The following is a 22011-nucleotide window of genomic DNA, read 5'->3' on the forward strand; positions in this document are numbered from 1 at the left end:
GATTTCAGGCATTTTGTTCAAAACAGACCAATCCTACAAAGTGGAAGCCAATGGCAATGTTAGCCAATTAGGATGGAATATAAAATATGGGACAGATATGTCATGACTATCGCGATACTGTGTACCAATTTGCGTGATTTTGGATAAAATCTGAATGGGTAACAACAAAATAAATGAATAAATGAAATAGCTTTAACTTTACCAGCAATTTCAAGCGTTTTGACTAATCCACAGAATTATCTTTCCAGGGGCAATTTTAAACAAAGGAGGTGACGATGGAAAGACTCATCTCTCTTCTTTCCACTGGCAAAATATAATTATATCCATGATCATCTGTTTTAAAGTTAGGGACCGTCTTGTTTTGACCAAAAACCCACCACATTACAGTGGACGGGATATCTTTTTTACCCGATGACGTCATTTCCGTCTGTATTCTGGGATTGTAGTCCTGCGATCATTAGGGATGGGTATCGTTCACCTTTTAATCGATACGATACTTTTTTCGATACCTGGGAATCGATACGATACCTTTTTCGATACCATTTTCGATACTTTTTATTTATTATTATTATTATAATTATTATTTCCCTTTTTCTATGGGCTATTTTATAGACGTTGGATCATTATTATAATAATAAACATTATAGGCTATTCTCTGCAATTTTCACAGTAACGAGTGTAGCCTACTAAAGCAGTCATTAAACTTTCAGTAGCCCAACTGTTACAGACGACCGGCAAGGGGTGCATTCAAAAGTATCGAAACAAGGTATCGTTCGTTTTTACGTTAACCGATACTCGATAGTATCGGTTCAGTGAATCGATACCATTAAAAGTATCACTGACGATACCCAACCCTAGCGATCATTCACAGGCAGCGCAAACCAATCTGACGAGAATGCCGTCTTTAGCATTGGACCTACAGTAGGACAACATTTATGAGAAATCTCGTCTCTGGCAGAGAATGAGTTAACACATGATCGCGTTGTGTATACTAAATACATCCTTCTTCCTTGCAGACTATTGGCCGCCACTCACATGGCGCCCACAGGTGCCAGGAAAGCCTTACCCTGCTTTGATGAGCCCGCTATGAAAGCTGTCTTCCACATGACTCTGATCCACCCCCACGGCACTGTAGCGCTAGCCAACGCCATGGACATCAGTAAGTTTTAAACTGTAGCATTAGCAAACGCCATGGACGTCACTAAGTTTTAAACTGTAGCATTAGCCAATGCCATGGACATCAGTACGTTTTAAACTGTAGCATTAGCCAACACCATGGACGTCAGTAAGTTTTAAACTGTAGCATTAGCCAACACCATGTACGTCAGTATGTTTTAAACTGTAGCATTAGCCAATGCCATGGACATTAGTAAGTTTTAAACTGTAGCATTAGCCAATGCCATGGACATTAGTAAGTTTTAAACTGTAGCATTAGCCAACACCATGGACGTCAGTACGTTTTAAACTGTAGCATTAGCCAATGCCATGGACATTAGTAAGTTTTAAACTGTAGCATTAGCCAACACCATGGACGTCAGTACATTTTAAACTGTAGCATTAGCCAACACCATGGACGTCAGTACGTTTTAAACTGTAGCATTAGCCAACGCCATGGAGGTCAGTAAGTTTTAAACTGTAGCAGCCAACTCTATGGACATCAGTACGTATGCATTTGAATCCTCAGTGAAAATGATGCGTTAATATCAGGCACCTACTGCTGCTCAAAGTCTTATGCTTATGAGGTATGCTCCTCAACCACTAGGCTATCAGTGCCCCAGAGCAGAGGTCATTGAACGATCATTCATGAACTCATTTTGAACATGAACTGAACATTCTTTATTTCCTCTTGATGAACGTTATTGTCGAAAGCGTTTCATTCTGACGTCCGCGAACGGCACTCGTCGGCTCGTTTGTCTTCGCATTCACAGTTGAAGCACTGTGTGTGCATCGCCTCCTCGTTACGTCTCCCAAGTAAAGTCTGACTTATACTTCGTCTTTTGACGCGTGTTGCATGCCGAAAATAGCGAGACGTTGTCGGCTTGTAGATGAGCTATTTTAACCATGCGGAAACATGCAGGATGTTCGACGGTTAAAAACGTCAGTGTTCTGTCAAGGCAGAACTAGAACATGGATAACACTCCCAGAGTGGGCAGTGGGGAGGCAATAGAACACAACGATTAGACAACGCTATCAGGTGTAACAGACGTGATCGTACGTTGTGTTTTGTAGAATGGACCACAGACCAGGATTCTCAGCTCAGCCAGTGAATTTATTCTGATAAACAGAAAGCGAGGCAATCACTGGTCTGCTCTTCATACAGTATACAGTAACAAATAATTGCGCTCTCATATCAGGGAGAGAATAGCAAGTGAACACATAAATACAATATGTACCTGATAAACAGAAAACGAGGCAATCACTGGTCTGCTCTTCAGTATACAGTAACAAATAATTGCTGGAAATAGAGCAGATACAGTGAAATTAGAATACTGTCTAAAGCATCAGTAAATGTCATAATATCTCTGTGTACATATGTATTCATATATTCATACAAAAATAATAAAATAAACTAAATTATCTCCAGAGCACAATAAACACAACCTACCACTCATATCAGGGAGAGAAAAGGAAGTGAACGAGACAACGTCATTGTCTAAAGGCAGTCACGCCCATTGTCTTAAGGTGGCAGTACACTCTTAAGGTGGAACACTATATACTTCTAATGCATGGGCAAGTGGACGCATTATTAACCATGTTACACAGGCAAGGATGCGACTGGACAGTTAGTTCAAATATGATGATATCAGTTACTATATGGGGGGTCAGAGCCTATGGGTCAGAGTTTACTACTGTCTCTACTATTCCTCTAACATTGTGTTTGTATGTCCAATTGTCCATACAGTGACGGTCAACATTACTATGCAGGGTCAGAGTTTGCTTCAGACCAGCTTTGAGCCCACAGAGGTCATGTCCACCTACCTGCTGGCCTTCGTTGTTTGTGACTTTGGATTCATCAGCTCTCCACCAGGAGACGCTGTTCAGGTAAACCTACTCGTAGTAGTAGGTTAGTAGTAGGTAGTGTTTCTCAGCTCTGTTCCTGCTAATAGTTCTCTATTAAACCAGCTGGTTAACCGGTTCTAAGTGTTCTGTTCTACCAGCTAGTTCAGTGGTTCTCAACCTCAGCAATTATTAGAAAGTGGCAAGATCTACTGTACACTACAAGCTCATAGATATCCTGTTTTCACAATATTATCTATGGAACCAAGTTAAACTTGCCTCAACTATTACAGTTCAAACATGATTTATTTTTATTATTATTATTTTATTATTTATTTTATTTTATTTTGTGATTATTCTTTACGTTTATGTTGCTACAATAATTACATAAATATTTACATTATATAATGTATTTGAAAGATCTGTTTGGTGAAATACAGCTTCATGGCTGTGTGTTCAGATTAGGATGTGGGCTCGGAGAAAGTACATACTAGAGGGACAAGGAGACTACGCTCTGGAAAAGACAGGCCCCATACTGTCTTTCTTTGAAGGCTACTACAATTCCACTTTTCCCCTGAAAAAATCAGGTAGGCCTAAGAACTCTCGTTCTTTAAGTACTAACTGAATCTAATTACTAACTTTGAAACCGTTGAAACTAAAGACCTTCGGAACATGGGCTACGGTATGCTTCAAAAGACGCAAAGTGGTCGCATAGTATCCTAACAATAAACTTAACTTTCTTTATTGCTGTTCAGAAGAAATCTCACAAAATGCTGCACACACACAATATAAAATCCAATACAATTCACCGTTTGTCAGCCTTCTGATTGGTCCCTGAGACTCCCTGACTGGCCAACCAGAAAAAAACATTCACTTTTTGCTATCGGGGGTGGAGTTTGTGCAGTGGAGAATGTTGCTTCAGGCTTTCAAAAACTGCCCGCTCTGCGCGACACGGCATTCGTCCAGTACGGCCGCGGGCGGTGATAGCGATCTCGCTCATCATAATGAATAAGTTTCAACAAACTAGTTCACATGGACCTTATCAATGGTCTAAGAGTTACGATTGGGTACATATATCTATCTATAAATGCGACAAATCTCTGTCTGTTTGTTTGTTTGTAATCCGCGTATCTCGAGAACCGTTCGTCCCACCGGCTTCAGATTCGGCACGCGCGTTCCCCGCCGCCGCGCGGAGTGCAGTGCCGGGCCTCGACCCGACCCGACTCGCGGTTTTCCGAAACCGGCGCGAAACGTTCGGAATCTCCTTATGCGGAGCTGATTGTTGACATCAGGCTGTTCCGGAGGAAGCGCTGACTCATTGTGACATCACTTCATAAAAGGCTCTGACATCACGTACGCCACATGAGTCAACAAAAAATCTCTGTGAATGTGTATGTATGTATGTAATCCGAGTATCTCTAAACCATTCTTCCCACGTTCTCCATATATGGGCATAAAATGAATGCCCGTATGCGGAACTGATGTCTGACATCAGAGTTTTCCGCAACCGGTACTGTGTGTGCAGAGATCTCCATCTATGGGCATAAGGGGACAATGGCAAACAGATGGTCAAAACGGGTCCTATGACAACAGGTATATTGGGGTTTGCATTAAAGGGTGGGGACAAAGGCTAACAGATGGTCAAAACGGGTCCTATGACAACAGGTATATTGGGGTTTGCATTAAAGGGTGGGGCAGGCATAAAATGGACGCAAATAGACAGATATCTCCATATATGGGCATATGGGCATAAAATGGACCCAGAACTATATCTGCAGTGATCTCCATATATGGACATAAAATGGACGCCGACAGACAGACAGATACAGATATCTCCATATAGCGGCGCAGTTAGGAGAACGATACTTCAGTTCTGGAAAGAAGCACCAAAATTTTACAGAGTGTACCTCTTGGGTCATTCTTTAGAAAAATCACATTAGACACTTAATTTTCAAAATGGCTGCCAGTTTTAAAGATGGCCGCCTTTTCGGATATGTTTTACAGGACGCCAGCCAGTTAATATCGAATTTTCATAATATTAAAGTTGTTTTGTAGGTTTTAAAACATCCTGAGTTCATTTATTACACTTTTAAAGCAGCCAGAATAACCTTTCTGACTTTTGGTTGGGGTCTTTTCTCACCTGGGACCCCCCAGACAGACCCCTGAGCCTATTTCAGTAATCGCTCTGCTCCTGCTCCAGAACAATGTTAAATTAGATCTGAAATATGCTCTGAAATAAAAAATGACTAGTAGCAAATAACAGAGGTCTTCCACGGGGGGTCCGGGACCCCTGGGGGGATCCTCAGAGCTACTACAGGGGGTGAGGGGGCCTGCCAAATCTATTTTTTTTGAAACTTCGAATGTTTTTATGTATCCTAGTTTTATGTATTGTACTTTGATGGTTTATTAGTATTCTCAGTATTATTTATAATGTTTTTTTGTGTTAAACAGTTATGGTTGACAGCTGTTACTGCAGGGATTGCAATAATGAAGGTATTGCAACTTTTCACTTTGGGCGCAGAACAACATTTCCATTTATTGCACTGCACTCACACTGACCACACACACACACACACACACTCACACACACACACACACACACACACACACACACACACACACACACACACACACACACGCGCACACACACACACACACACACACACACACACACACACACACACACACACACACACACACACACACACACACACACACCTCTTTGTTATTGTCACCCCAAAACCCTCACCTTATTAGAGCCCATGGTCAATTACGCCCAAAGAGATTAACTACAATACAGTAATTTCAGACTTGCAGGATATATTCGTCTTCATCATCATCATCTTCAATGTCCAACCTAATAGTGTTGACACAGTCTCCACCATAGCATAGAGTGAAAGGCAGGTTATTTAAGCAGCTGCACCGTCCCTTACAACCTGCTTTGCAGACACATTTGATGAGCTCAAGTACTGCCTTTTGAGCAGGGAGAGCAAGAAACCTGACTGGAATATACCCTCCACTCTCTGAATTCCATCTATTTTCTTCGATTGGTGGAAGCACAGGGTATGGTATGGTCAGGTATGATTTATCCTGCATTGTGACAGAGTTGGCACGGAGGTAATGTGGTAGCAGTGCAGCACGAGTTGGAGGTAGCATCTCACCCTCCAAGTTCTTTGACAGAAATAGTTCCCATCTGAGTAATCCCAGGGTTGTTGGATCTTTTGAACTGCAAAATGTTCCGACTGCAATGTTGATGGAAGCTCACCATTTATAAGCTCAGGAGGAATGGCCAATGACCTTGCCAAGGTCCTTGAAGCGGTTAATGGCTTGGTCATCATCATCATCATCAAGTAGGCATTGACCCATGTCTTTTTGGTGATTCCAACAAATGTTCATCCCCAGTCAGCACCTGAAAAACTATGTACGCAAAGGAACCCTTGACATTTGTAACATCCAATAACTTGAACTCACTTGAATATATAAATGTCCTTTTTTTGTACCGGAGGCAAGGACTTGATAAGGAATCGGGGTATCAGCCTCTTCATGTGTTTGCACTTCCTCAAAATCATGTCCCTTGATGAAGGTATCCTATTATGATGCCTACTTTGTCATACCTGACAAATTGCCCTGAGCTTCCATCAATTGAAAAAAAAAATAGATGGAATTCAGAGAGTGGAGGGTATGTCCAGTCAGGTTTCTTGCCTTCCCTGCTGCAAAGGCAGTACTTGAGCTCATCAAATGTGGCTGCAAAGCAGGTTACAAGGGACGGTGCAGCTGCTCAAACAATAACCTGCCTTGCACTCTCCTCCCTTCAAATGCTATAGTGGAAACTGTCAACACTATTAGGGAGCCAAGGGAGGACATGTATAGTAGTGAATTTCTTTGGGTACAATTGACCGTGAGCTCTTTAAGAGGATAGGGTGCGGGTTTTGGGGTGACGATAACAAAGAGGTGTGTGTGTGTGTTGTGTTGTCAGTGTGAGTGCAGCGCAATAAATGGACATGTTAGACTGCGCGCCCAAAGTGAGAAGTTGCAATACCTTAATTATTGCAATCCCTGCAGTAACACCTGTGAACCTGTCTGTCTAACACAAAAATGTAATAAATAATACTGAGAATACTAATAAAAACAGTTAAAAAAAAAGAAAAGAACTTCCCCATCAAGATTCGGCAGGCCCCCTGTAGTAACTCTGAGGACCCCCTAGGGGTCCCGGACCCCCTGTGGAAGACCCCTGGGTATTTGCTACTACTCATTTTTGCTTTCAGAGCCCAGTTACAACAACTTTAATGCTTCAGTTATGATCTAATTTAACATTGCTCTGGAGCAGGAGCAATGCGATTACTGAGATAGGCTCAGGGGTCTGTTTGGGGGGTCCCAGGTGAGGAAAGACCCCAACCAAAAGTCAGAAAGGTTATTCTGGCTGCTTTAAAAGTGTAATAAATGAACTCAGGATGTTTTAAAACCTACAAAACAACTCTAATATTATGAAAATCGGACATTAACTGGCTGGCGTACTGTTCAGAGGCAGCCATCTTGGAAACATGGCAGCCATTTTGATTTTTCAGTGTCTAATGTGTTTTATCATAGGAACAACCCCTAAGGAGTACTTGTGAAAAGTTTTAGGTTTCTTTCCACTTCTGAAGTATTTTAGTGCAAAAATGCATTTATCTGCCCCGCTAATATATGGGCATAAATGGACACAGGCAAACAGATGGTCAAAACGGGTCCTATGACAACAGGTATAATGGGGTTTGCATTAAAGGGCGGGGCATTCATTCTCTATTTACATCGTTCCCGAGTTGGCCAGGTCGCCGACTAGACGCTGGGCCGCCCGAAGGGCGGCCCAGCTTCTAGTTGTAATAATAACACAAAACTAGAAAGATGCAATTCTGGGAAATTGCGAGTGTTGCTGACATGACAGGGAGAAAGGAATGCTTTTAGGCTAAGCATCTCTAAAAGTGGCAACAATAATTACTCATTGTAATAATAACACAAAACTAGAAAGATGCAATTCTGGGAAATTGCGAGTGTTGCTGACATGACAGGGAGAAAGGAATGCTTTTAGGCTATTTTTAGAGGTAAGTCATTTTCCGTTTGTTTGTAATAGTTGTAGGCTAGAAAGAGAGAGAGAGAAAGAGAGAGAGAGAAATGGTCGAGTGAGCTCCACTTTGTATTGTGAGTAAGACGGGACCTGTGTTGCATTGCCGATTAAAATATAATCTCTTTAGGCCTAAGCCTATTTATTAAACCACAATCGAATGTTGTTTACTTGCATAATGGGGACACTTTTTTTTAATTGTATTTTTTTTTTCTTCTTTTTTTTCTTTTTTTTTTTGGACTGGTCCCCCTCAGCAATGGCGCTGGTTTTGTAGGCCGATAACTCCAAATCGGCCTACAAAACGTCATACGCACACATGGACCTTATCAATGGTCTAAGAGTTACGATTGGGTACATATATCTATCTATAAATGCGAGAAGTCTCTGCGTGTCTGTCTGTCTGTCTGCGTGTATGTAATCCGCGTATCTCGAGAACCGTTCGTCCCACCGGCTTCAGATTCGGCACGCACGTTCTCCGCCGCGGCGCGGAGTGCAGTGCCCGGCCTCGACCCGACCCGACGCGCGTTTTTTCCGAAACGGCGCAAAACGTTCGGAATCTCCTTATGCGGAGCTGATTGTTGACATCAGGCTGTTCCGGAGGAAATCATGTCATTGTGACATCACTTCATAAAAGGACATCACGTACACCACATGACCCCACACTCCTATGACAACACGGGCATATTTACATTGTTCCCGAGTTGGCCAGGGCGCCGACTAGACGCTCGGCCGCCCATCTCCATATATGGGCATAAATGGACGTATCGGCGCAAGCGCTGACTCATTGTGACATACAATGGACGCAATCTCCGTATATGGGCATAAAGGGGACACAGATACAGTGATCTCCATATATGGGCATATGGGCATTCTGACATCACTTCTGCTGACTCAAAGACAAACAGGCAAACAGATGGTCAAAACGGGTCCTACAGAGATCTCCATATATGGGCATATTTACATTGTTCCCGAGTTGGCTAGGGCGCCGACTAGATGCTCGGCCGCGCATCTCCAAATCTCTGCGTGTATGTATCTCTGCGTGTATGTAACCCGCGTATCTCGAGAACCGTTCGTCCCACCGGCTTCAGATTCGGCACGCACGTTCTCCGCCGTGGCGCGGAGTGCAGTGCCGGGCCTCAACCCGACCCGACGCACTTTTTTTCCGAAACGGCGCAAAACGTTCGGAATCTCTTTATGCGGAGCTGATTGTTGACATCAGGCTGTTCCGGAGGAAATCATGTCATTGTGACATCACTTCATAAAAGGCTCTGACATCACGTACACCACATGACCCCACACTCCTATGACAACACGGGCATATTTACATTGTTCCCGAGTTGGCCAGGGCGCCGACTAGACGCTCGGCCGCCCATCTCCATATATGGGCATAAATGGACGTATCGGCGCAAGCGCTGACTCATTGTGACATACAATGGACGCAATCTCCGTATATGGGCATAAAGGGGACACAGATACAGTGATCTCCATATATGGGCATATGGGCATTCTGACATCACTTCTGCTGACTCAAAGACAAACAGGCAAACAGATGGTCAAAACGGGTCCTACAGAGATCTCCATATATGGGCATATTTACATTGTTCCCGAGTTGGCTAGGGCGCCGACTAGACGCTCGGCCGCGCATCTCCATATATGGGCATAACGGGTCCTACAGAGATCTCCATATATGGGCATATTTACATTGTTCCCGAGTTGGCTAGGGCGCCGACTAGATGCTCGGCCGCACATCTCCATATATGGGCATAAATGGATGTATCGGCGCAAGCGCTGACTCATTGTGACATAAAATGGACGCAATCTCCGTATATGGGCATAAAGGGGACACAGATACAGATATCTCCATATATGGGCATATGGGCATTCTGACATCACTTCGAAATGCGACAAATCTCTGCGTGTATGTAATCCGCGTATCTCGAGAACCGTTCGTCCCACCGGCTTCAGATTCGGCACGCGCGTTCCCCGCCGCGGCACGGAGTGCAGTGCCGGGTCTCGACCCGACCCGACGCGCGGTTTTCCCGAACCGGCGCGAAACGTTCGGAATCTCCTTATGCGGGGTTGATTGTTGACATCAGGCTGTTCCGGAGGAAATCGGCGAAAGCTCTGACTCATTGTGACATCACTTCATAAAAGGCTCTGACATCACGTACACCACATGAGTCAACAAAAAATCTCTGTGAGTGTGTATGTATGTATGTAATCCGCGTATCTCGAGAACCGTTCGTCCCACGGGCACGCGCGTTCTCCATATATGGGCATAAAATGAATGCCCCCATATATGGGCATAAAATGGATTGCAGACAGACAGATACAGATATCTCCATATATGGACATAAATGGACAGAGGCAAACAGATGGTCAAAGATCTCCATATATGGGCATAAAATGGACGCAGACAGACAGATACAGATATCTCCATATATGGGCATAAATGGACACAGGCAAACAGATGTTCAAAACGGGTCCTATGACAACAAGTATAATGAGGTTTGCATTAAAGGGGGAACCGGCACTGTGTCTGCAACACAGTTGGAGGCACAGACAGGTACTCCATATATGGGCATAAAATGGACGCAGATAGCCAGATATCTCCATATCTGGGCATAAAATGGACCCAGAACTATAACTGCAGTGATCTCCATATATGGACATAAAATGGACGCCGACAGACAGACAGACAGATACAGATATCTCCATATATGGGCATAAATGGACACAGGCAAACAGATGTTCAAAACGGGTCCTATGACAACAGGTATAATGAGGTTTGCATTAAAGGGGGAACCGGCACTGTGTCTGCAACACAGTTGGAGGCACAGACAGATACTCCATATATGGGCATAAAATGGACGCAGATAGACAGATATCTCCATATATGGGCATAAAATGGACCCAGAACTATAACTGCAGTGATCTCCATATATGGACATAAAATGGACGCCGACAGACAGACAGACAGATACAGATATCTCCATATATGGGCATAAATGGACACAGGCAGACAGATGGTCAAAACGGGTCCTATGAAAACAGGTATAATGGGGTTTGCATTAAAGGGCGGGGCATTCATTCCCTATTTACATTGTTCCGAGTTGGCCAGGTCGCCGACTAGACGCTGGGCCGCCCAGCTTCTAGTATTTTAAATGGGCAGAATTACGAAAAGCCAGCCTATTATGTGAGGAGAACTATAATCTGTCTCTCCTCTTCCTACCCAAGATGCAATGAACTACTGTTTTGCTATGTAATTACTGTACATTTTTCTTCCCTTTTTATTAATTTCACGTATGTGTTTTTTTTGGTACTTTATATAGCTGTAATGAGGCTATGAAAAAATAAAAAAAAATCCCATCCACTTCCACTATAAAAGAATCTGCAATGGATGATTCTGTCCCACTGGGATTAAACAAATTAAAACATGTATTTTCGGGGAAACCCCCTGTTTTGCAATGTAACTACTGTACCTTTGTCTTCCCTTTTTATTAATATCACCTAGATGTTTTTCCTTTGGTACTTTATATAGCTGTAATGAGGCTATGAAAAAATAAAAAAAATCCCATTCACTGCCACTATAAAAACAATCTGCCCAGGGTCAAATGTCCCACCATAGTAACAGGGCAGAATGGGGCGGGATTTGCAAAAGCCTGAATTATAGCAGAAAAGTCCTGAATAGTGCTTTTAACCTGTTAATATTCATGGGCCCACAGACCATATTTTCTTAAAGAAACACGTGTACACCAGAGCCATGTATTCATAGAGTCGCATCACTCCCGTTCACTTCATGGGGCCAGGTCTTCTACGCACAGTCACATCTATTGGCGTATATAGTGACAAACCGTGAACCGGAAGTTTACAGAATACATTGAAGTCTATGAGGTAGGGCATTAACGAAAAAGTCACAAGTCGACTCCCACCAGAGAAAGTCGAAAGTCGAAGTAAAAAAAAAGAAAAAACCTTTGTATTTTATCTAATATTACACTGGTTCTCAACTTTTTGAGGCTGCAACCCCCAGAATAATAATATTTTAACTACGGACCCCCAACCTGATGAGCATGATCGGCTATTTTCACAATTTCTGCCTATATATTTGACAATTTAGACAATGTTTAATTTGTCATTTTAGAGGTATTAAAAAGTCCTTAAATTGGCACTTTAGAAATGTGAAGATACCCTCTATATACTAAAAACGTTATGTTGGTTTGTTTACAGTTGAGTGAGAAAACAAATGTTGCACATTAAATTAATCATCTGGGGACCCCCCAAAATAATCGAGTTGAGTCGACTTGCAAAAATCACAAGTCGTTAATGCACAACTATGATAGGTAAAGTGACCATGAACCATGTGACCCGCGCTGTTTCTGACCCCGAAGGTAGAACTCTCTGATTAGTCGCCTCCGATGTACATAAAAGCGTGTCACTTACATAGGCAAGATATATAGGCTAACATTTTAAGGCTATGAGCATTTAGATGAGAATTAAAAATCTTCTATTCCAGTATGTTCAAACTTGCATTACTCAATGTCAGTAGCACAGAGTGATAATGATTTCTGTTTTCCTTCAAAATGAGACCATTTTGGAGTAATGACAGGTTAAAAGGCCATACTGTGGTGGTGGCCAGAGCTCTTTATACATGTTTTCCTCCATGTTTCAGACCAGATCTCCCTGCCTGACTTCGGTGTTGGAGGGATGGAGAACTGGGGTCTGATCACCTACTCAGAGTCTTTAATCCTCTACAACCCCAACGTGTCCACTAACGGAGACAAGGAACAGGTGGTTGAAATCACCTCCCATGAGCTGGCCCACATGGTACAGTACTGTGTTCATTTGCACAAAAACTAAGTTATGATGATGACTAAAACTAAGGTGAAATCTATTGGTAATTTTTTCAAGACAAGTCTTTTTTAAGATGGGTTGCGCTCAGATGTTGCTCTCTGAAAATAGCGGATCACTAGGCCTACGCGTCGCACTGCGACTGCGACGCATTGATGTTTAAAAATAAATTAATACATCTTGTTCCCTGGCACATTTTCAGATGGGGTTTCATGACATGACAATATTTGAGAAAAGACCATATTAAAAACATTTGGAAGCAAGCCCAAATAGGCAAAGTTACTTTACAAACAAGACCCAAATAAGCAACTACACTTTAGAAACAAGCTCCAAGCTAGACTACACGTTGTGTGCTTGTAGATCTGCTGGTTTCACTAGTCGACAGTCTTGTATGATGAAGCAGGGCTTTACTTTATGAAAAAAACATACACATTTGAAACTTGGAGATACAAGGTTTCTGCCCGACAGTGACGATATACATTAGAAACACGCCTGTGGGGTGCACGCTGTATATTGTTTATGTATATATTAAAAAAAGAAGAAAAATACAAGCCAAAAGAAGCAACTACACTTATAAACAAGCCCCAAAAGGCAACCTTGAAAGTAACTATTTACAAGCAACTTTACAGAAGGTTTCTTATAATAAGCAGACATGGCAACAATGGGTCCAACTTAGAGAGTAGGTTAAAGACCAGAAAGGAAGAAAATTATCTGTCGTTATTGTCAATGTGTTCTAATGTAACCATGTTTTGTCCTCAGTGGTTTGGGAATCTAGTGACAATGAGATGGTGGAATGAGCTGTGGCTAAAGGAGGGCTTTGCCTCCTATGCTGCATACCTGGGAATCCATTTTGCTGAACCAACGTGGGGCATTGTAAGTTCTGCTGTCTCATAACCACTTAAGCCCATATTGGAAGCCGGCTTCCCATAACCAGTCACAACCAGTCACACAACTGGTCAATAAATCAATAGAGACAAAATCAAATTACAATTTCAATGTTGATTCTGCTACAGGGGCGCTGCAGCACATATAATCAGCTGCCATTGTATTTTTGGAGCTGTGTGAAACACAGGCTCCCTATACGTGGCTGTGTGGGTCTGTGTGTCTGTCTGTGTGTCTGTCTGTGTGTGTGTATGTAGCCTGAACTTCCTAAACTTCGGCGCGTAACTAGTCCCACAGTTTTGCCACCACACACTCGCGCCATATGTCAAATCGACCGGCTTACTCGGGAATCGTGGGCTATTACTTTTCTAAGAGAAAGGTTCTATAGTTTAATTGATATTAATTTATTAGTGAATTAATTTTCCCCATTGACTTAGAATGGGAATCGCAAAAACTCACATTCAATTATTTGTCTCTCGCAAACCACAGGGGCTACAGTTTCAAGACTTGGAGAGGAGGTTCATAATGATTTCAAGGATTAAATAAAAAATAATTGTGTCATTTGGCCTCATGGTGGCGCTATAACACCCCACTTTACGTTTTGGCCTGTAACTCTTGAACCGTAGGTCGAAAAATTAAAAATATTTTTTCCCTGGATTCCTTGGGTCATGACGCATCTCCCCATATAGGCCACGCCCATTTGCGCCATGCTAGATTTTCCGCCATCTTGAATTTTCTCCAAAACACACTTTTTGCTCCTTTTCCTACATATTTTCTTCAAATGTCACAAAAATCGGTACACATGATCCACACACACACACACACACACACACACACACACACACACACACACACACACACACACACACACACACACACAGCTCCACTTCACACGGGTGTGATTTTTCATCCATGCATTACTCATATTAAGTGATTATTACACATTATTTGTACTTGTTTTTATCATTTTTCACCCTATACTTTTACATTACTAATATTACAGCACTACTTTCACTAAAACATCTGTAGTGTTTACATAGTTTGAAATATATTCATAAGATTTTGCCTATGAATTGACGACACCTTGATGGACAATTTCACTATATGACTCCAATGAGATCTTGAGTCTTTTTCACTATTCAGAATGCAGATTTTCCATAGGCGGAGGTCTTTTTCAATCCTCTTTTCCCTAGTAAGTGATCACAGCATTACAATTTGGTAAGAGAAATGTGATGTTTTACACTGCATTTGTGAATTTTCAGGGGTTAGCTTACATTTGGTGGGTCAAGAGTAGCCACAATCATTGTAGTTTTGGGTCCACAACTGTTCCAATTTGGGCATGCATTTTAGGCGAATTTTTCCCCTGGACCCCTCTGGGGTTCAAGTGGTCATAAATATCACCTTATGAAAGTGGTATCCATACACGAACAAATGTGTCTGAGGCAAAGACTTGGTCTTTTGGATCAGACTGCCATACTTTTCAGTGGTGTAAAGTAACTAAGTATATTTACTTAAGTACTGTACTTAAGTACAATTGTGAGGTATGTGTACTTTACTTGAGTATTTCCAATTTCCAATAATTTTACTTCTACTTCTCTACATCTTGGATTCAAATATTGTACTTTTACTCCACTACATTTATTTTTAAAACGTTACTTTACTAGTTACTTTGCAGGTGTAAACTATAATATTATAAAACACACATTATCCCACTTTAACCCTATTTTATACCTTGGCTATTTGAAAATAGCCGATCTACAAGCTCACAACGCGTCGCAACAGCTTGTAGGTCTGCTATTTTCAAACATTTAGTACTTTTACTTTTGGTACTTTAAGTACATTTTGATGCAAATACTTTCATACTTTTACTCAAGTACATTTTGAATTCTGGACATTTACTTGTAACGGAGTACATCTACTGTAGGGCAGTATTGATACTTTTACTTAAGTAGAAAAGTACTTTTTCCACCACTGATACTTTTCTGACCTTTTAAAGTGGGCGTGTGCGCGTGTGTCCATCGTGCACCAGCGCGTGCACGCCGCTCACAGCTTTCAAACAAAAAGAAAATCCACTGAACCATCTTGAGTTCTTGCTATGTTGCAGAAAGCTAGGATGGTGGTGGATATGGTGCATAGTGTGATGGAGGAGGACGCCCTGGCTTCCTCCCATCCTCTGTCAACTAAGGAGGAGGAGATCCAGACACCTGAACAAATCAATGAACTGTACAGCGTCATCACCTACAGCAAGGTACACACACACACACACACACACACACACACACACACACACACACACACACACACACACACACACACACACACACACACACACACACACGCAGGCACGTGCACAAATTGGGCTTGAGCCTCTGCCCTTTTATCCGTCTGTAAAAACTGCCCTCTCCAGACCATGAATGCCGTTTTTACTATGGTGAAAGAAATGCCAATGCCCCTCTCTCCTTGCCATACCTGAAGGCATCATTCAAGAGAAAGTGTCTTGTCCAAACTCTCCTGAACTTGCATGCAGCATCTTATGTTGAAAGAATTGTCCTCTCTGTCGATTATGCTTAGTTCAGTCTGGTATCAAGCACCGTAAATTGCCGAACTCCAAGCTCACAATGCGTCAAGCATTTCAGCCCCTGCCTCTCTAACATTTTCGACACGTCCTTGCACATACACCCACACACACACACACACACACACACACAGACACACACACAGACACACACACACACACACACACACACACACACACACACACACACACACACACCGTGACCGACTGCAAGGCGCTTAAATGAGTTGATTTTGTTTCCAGGGGGAAAATCTCAATAGTCTGAGGTTCCATTAGTCCAAGTAAGGTTAGGATTAGGGTTAGGTTTAGGGTTAGGGTTATCATTCATGAGGTTCAACAGCATCGGCAGGTTAGCATTCACCAGCCTCGGACTAATGTGCCCGTTTCCCGGTCCATTAGAGAGGAAACTATATGATGTTGATGTTGTTTCCAGGGGGCTGCAGTTCTCAGGATGCTCTCAGACGTCATCACAGAGGATGTGTTCTCCAAAGGACTCGTTGTGAGTATCGTAAGATGAAGATTGAAAGAAACCACATGCAACACAACCCTTAAACCTCAACACAAATCTTTTAGACAGTTGCTGACCAGACAAAATACAGTTTTATATAGTGACACTACATGCGCTTTATTATTGTGCTGCATCTTTCTTCTGCCTACACATACGTCGTCATCTCCTAGTACAGGGTTCCCCAATTAGTTTTCCTCAAGGGCCGAATTATGTCTAGGGTACCAAGCCGAGGGCCACAACATTGCAGGGGGCAATGGTGGCGTTCCTGCTACTCCAGCGACAGTTCAGATATCGTCGTTTGTCGGGTGAAAATCTTGTATGTCCAAAACCGTTTGTTTTGCATTTATCATTAAAAAAAAAAGTAAACTAGTGAAAACAGCCAATCTACAAGCACACAAAGAACTTACGAGATTTCCATCCGACAACGACAATATACTAGTGTTGTTGCTGCTCTTACTGCGGTTGGTGTGGACCCCTGTCCTAGTATATGAGCGAATAGGGGAAGGGGATCAATCTCAAGTCATTGTGGCTCTCCCAGTGGCCCGGCAAAAACACGCATGTCTCTCAAAGAATATGATTATTGGTAGAATCACGGGACGTTTAGAATATTTGGGGGTCGTTGCAATCACCTTCACTACAATACTTCACCATATGTTGTGCTATGACAAAATAAACCCATAAAATGTAACAACGTGTGCGTTCCGTAATGCAATTCCAATGGAGAAAGCTGTGTGTTGTACACCTGGAGAAGCAAAGGTGTTTCGGGCCAAGCCCCGAAATACCCGTATGTATGTTCTCTACTGTATGTCTCAAAGAAAATATATTTATTCCAAACCAAGAGCTAATTTATTAAACTCTCACACTCGTTTACATACTAACACTATCCATCTCTCTGCAGACTTACTTAAACGTGTTCAAGTACAGCAACACAGTCTACACAGACCTCTGGGAGCATCTACAAAAGGTAACCCTTTTTCCTAATGAAAAAAAAAAGAAAATAATCAATGACGTGTCTGTGGTGTTTTCTTTTATCCGTTTATCAGGATATGTCATTGATGTTCATTGGCTGTGTTAGACGACATGATGGGCTGAAAGGTTTCTCGTTGTGTTTCATTAAACTGAACACAACACTGGGGTGCCCGCTGTCCTACCGGTCCGGGTGCATGCCACATGGGCTCAGTGTAGCCTGGCAGCGTGTCGCTGGTTTGAGTCCCGGTCCCAACTGCCTTTGCTGCGTGTGACGTGTCGCTCCCCGTCTCTCTCGCTGTTTCCTGTCCTGTCAGTGGAGGCATAAAGACATCGCAGCACAACGTGTTGTCAGTCGTGTTAAGTCAGGGCAGTCTCATCGAAACAAATGTCTTGTACAGTTATATGCATGATTAGGCATATATATATATTTTTTTTCTTTTGTTTTTTATCCCACATTTTTTGCAACCCATTTTTCTCACCCGGTGACTACCTAACCTGTAGTCCTGGTTTCCGCTCTCCCCTTGCCGCACCAGGGGACATTGGGGAGCACCCGGCTGGCTAGGGGGAGAGGTAGTATAGAAACCAGGACTACTGCATGTTTTTGTGTGAGGGCCTATGCCCAAGGAGACACGGGGAGAACATGCAAACTCACCACAGAGAGGCCCTATCGCCAACCCCACCTGGGGTGTGGGTGCTGATGACGCAGGTGGAGGAACACGCCCCCAGCGCCCACAGCTTCCCCCGGTGGGAATTGAACCCAGGACCTTCTGGCTGTGAGGCGAAGTGCTAACCACTGCACCACCGTGCCCCTATGATTAGGCATATTTAGTGGCAGTTATGTGCATGATTAGACATATCGTGTGACAGTTATGTGCATGATTAGGCATCTAGTGGCAGTTATGTACATGATTAGGCATAAGGTGCAAAACACACATAGGGCAGAAGCTTTACAGTTAAACAAATTTGTGAAAAACACCGGTCTGCGAGCTCACAGCGCATTTTATCGCAACGTGCCGCGTGCTATTTTCACTGCTTTTGTCCGGCACTCTTCTTTGACGAATATATGGAGAGAAGAGGTTTCTGCCCGACAGCAATGATACGTTTCATGTCCCACATGGGTTTCAAACATAAACGTTTTGAGTTGAAGGCTTCACACATCACCTGTCCTACTAATCAAACATCAAAGGTGTGGTTCACCCAATAAACATTTTATTTTTTATCAATTATACACCCCACAAAGCCTTGAATTTGTGAAGATTTCTTAGTTTTTGTTGCATTACTAAGCCAAAAATTTCATGGCAAGAAATGACAGATCAATTTGCCATTTTAGGAACATCAACAGGCATCTGCATCTGATGTTTTAGCTGACCTAAAACATCGGCTTCAATGATTGGCCAAGCTTCACAGTGACGTTTGTTCAGTACTATACTATATAAATGGTTGATCATGCGAATATCTCACTTGTTTTGCAGAGTAGTAGTTGTCTTGCTTTGCTGTGAGATATGTTGCAATGGGTCGACCATCTGGAAGGTGCAATGGATATAGCTGTAGGCGTTGCTGTTGCATCTGGGGAAAAGGTCTACTCATTCGCATGGCACCGTGGAAACGATCAGATTGAGGTGAAAATCATCAACACAGTGTCCTTGCGCTGGATGACGTTGTCCACGGAGACAATTGGAAGAGAATTGAACCCAGAGGTTCCCTCCTATCGCAAAGGCCACACAGTTGTGCTGATCGAAACTATAACCTACCTCTGGGGGGGATATAATTATTCAGATTACTTCAATGTGCTTTATGCGTTTGATGTTGACACCCACACATGGTTGAAGCCCAGGTTTTCTGGGACAGTTCCAGAGGGGAGGGAGAGGCACTCAGCCTGTGTCTCGGGGAAGGTCATGTATGTCTATGGAGGATTCAACCAGCTGACTGGATTCATGAATGACTTGTACAAGGTTGGACACCGCCACAATGGTCTGGTCTCTAATTCACACCAGAGGCACTACGGGACTTGCCTCAGCAGGTCACTCTGCCACCATCATCGGGACAAAGATGTTCGTGTTTGGTAGCTATAGAACCAGTAGATCGTATGAAGAGACAAACTACTGCAACAACGTCAGAGTGTTTGACATGCAGACCAACTGCTGGTTGAGCATGCCTTCTGCAGGGCTTCTTCCAAGAGGACGCTGGTGTCATTCAGCCTTTGTTTACAATGGAGAACTGTACATATTTGGTGGGTTTAGTCAGTGCAGGGGCACAAATGATCTGTATTTGGACCCACTGGGAAATGATCGGTTTGGGTTCTTAACTGATCTGTGGAAGTTCAATCCAGAGACCTTCTCCTGGAAGGAGCTTCAGCCCAAGGGGAAGGGCCTGTGTTTAAGGTCCCTTCAAATGAAGTGCTGTTGCAAGGTGAGAGAACGTATCATCTTTGTCCGATACAGTTACGATAGCAACTGTATCGGACAAGGTTGTGTTGCTTCTTCTGGCAATAACGACCCCTTAGACATCTTGGACTTGAGTCCTAGTCTCAAGACGTTATGTAAACTAGCGGTTATTGAGTACGGTCTGGAGCAGGAGGGACTCCCACACGACATCCGTTGGGAATTAGGGCTGGGACGTTGTGGACGTCCCAGGCTGGGACTTTGTGGACGTTCCAGGGGTGCATGATTGACAGCTCATCTGCACTGCCAGCGAGCGATCATTCCGATGTCACACGGAAAACCGTCGGCCATTGCATTGCAACGTAGCCTGAACCAATCAATTAAATAAATAAGAAATGCACTCTGTCGAGGTGCCAACTTGCGCAAGCAGAGCATGCCATGAGGTGCGCTCACCACTGGCATCAGGCTTCCAAAGACAAATGAGGTCCCTCATTTCCTGTTAATAGTGATGTCACCAGAGATGCTGGTCCCTGATTGGCTACAGTCTATACTGTACATACATACATACATACATACATACATACATACATACAGTACATACATACCCGGCCGATCGCAGTACTTGCTTGCTCTGCTTGCGCAAGTAATAACTATAACTGCACTCTTTAGAGGTGCCTACTTCTTCCGCCTTGTGCACAAGTAGTACTTGTGCACCACTGCGCTCACCACTGGAATCACTACTTGCATCACCAGGAATGCTGGTCCCTCATTGGCTGTTAATGATGACGTTGCCAGAAATGCTGGTCCCTGATTGGGCTACAGTCTTAAACACACACACGGCAACATATCTGCATACTTACCTGCCGTACCTACCTACATACGCAGCCGAACGCAGTACTTGCACGCTCTGCTGATGCAAGTAATAATAGATGTTATGTGTTGTACTACAGGCAGTAGACAGTGCCTCTCCCAGTCTGGGCTTGCCCTACCCTGTAGAAGACTTCATGAACCGCTGGATCCTCCAGATGGGCTTCCCGGTGGTGACCATCGACACCCGGACAGGAAGCATCAGTCAGAAGCACTTCCTGTTGGACCCGGACTCTCCAGTGAACAGAACCTCTCCCTTCAAGTAGGAAACACTGTTTGATCTTGTGGTGCTCTTAACCAGTGGCGGTGCCATAGTTTTGTACTTTTTCAGTTTTGTATGTGTCTATGGAGTATACTCTAAGAGACCCCCAGGTGTGGTGCAACTAGAACTGCATTCTGTCGAGGTGACAACGTGCGCCTTGTGCACAAGCAGGCCATGTATGGCCGGCCATGTATGGCCTACTTGTGCACCAACATGTGCACTAACAAGCCATGAGGTGCACTAACTGGCACCACCACTGGCGATGCCAGTGACATCACCACTGGCATCACCAGGAAATCTGGTCCCTCATTGGCGGTTAATGATGACATTGCCAGAAATGCTGGTCCCTGATTGGGCTATGGGCTTAAACACGGGCAGACACCGACATACACTCTAAAAACTGCTGGGTCAAAAACAACTCAACTTGGGTCATTTTTGATCCAACTCACGGGTCAAATAGGGACCAATGCCAGGTTTGGTTATTTTAACTCAAGAAATTTGGTTATGAATATTGACCCATAAATTGGGTCAAATAAATAACCAAATTATTTGTTTAAAATGACCCAAGATTGTAGTCAATATGACCCAAGTTTTGGGGTTGAGTGGGCTAAATGAATACAACCT

At 43.3% G+C, this 22011-nt stretch overlaps 1 protein-coding gene across 1 annotated transcript in view; it reads left to right on the forward strand.

Moving 5' to 3' along the window:
* LOC308293415 (aminopeptidase Ey-like) overlaps positions 1 to 22011 on the forward strand; it is a 52937-nt gene that overhangs the window by 10523 nt on the left and 20403 nt on the right. The window contains exons 2-10 of the mRNA XM_080735925.1: positions 1017 to 1159; positions 2903 to 3042; positions 3458 to 3584; positions 12765 to 12919; positions 13703 to 13816; positions 15930 to 16073; positions 16834 to 16899; positions 17807 to 17872; positions 21209 to 21387. Coding sequence (XP_080592051.1) covers positions 1017 to 1159; positions 2903 to 3042; positions 3458 to 3584; positions 12765 to 12919; positions 13703 to 13816; positions 15930 to 16073; positions 16834 to 16899; positions 17807 to 17872; positions 21209 to 21387 — 1134 coding nt within the window. The remainder of the gene's footprint in view (positions 1 to 1016; positions 1160 to 2902; positions 3043 to 3457; positions 3585 to 12764; positions 12920 to 13702; positions 13817 to 15929; positions 16074 to 16833; positions 16900 to 17806; positions 17873 to 21208; positions 21388 to 22011) is intronic.

This window comes from Nannobrachium achirus, assembly GCF_963921795.1.
Source record: "Nannobrachium achirus genome assembly, chromosome: 10".
In the NCBI taxonomy this organism is placed as follows: Eukaryota; Metazoa; Chordata; class Actinopteri; order Myctophiformes; family Myctophidae; genus Nannobrachium; species Nannobrachium achirus.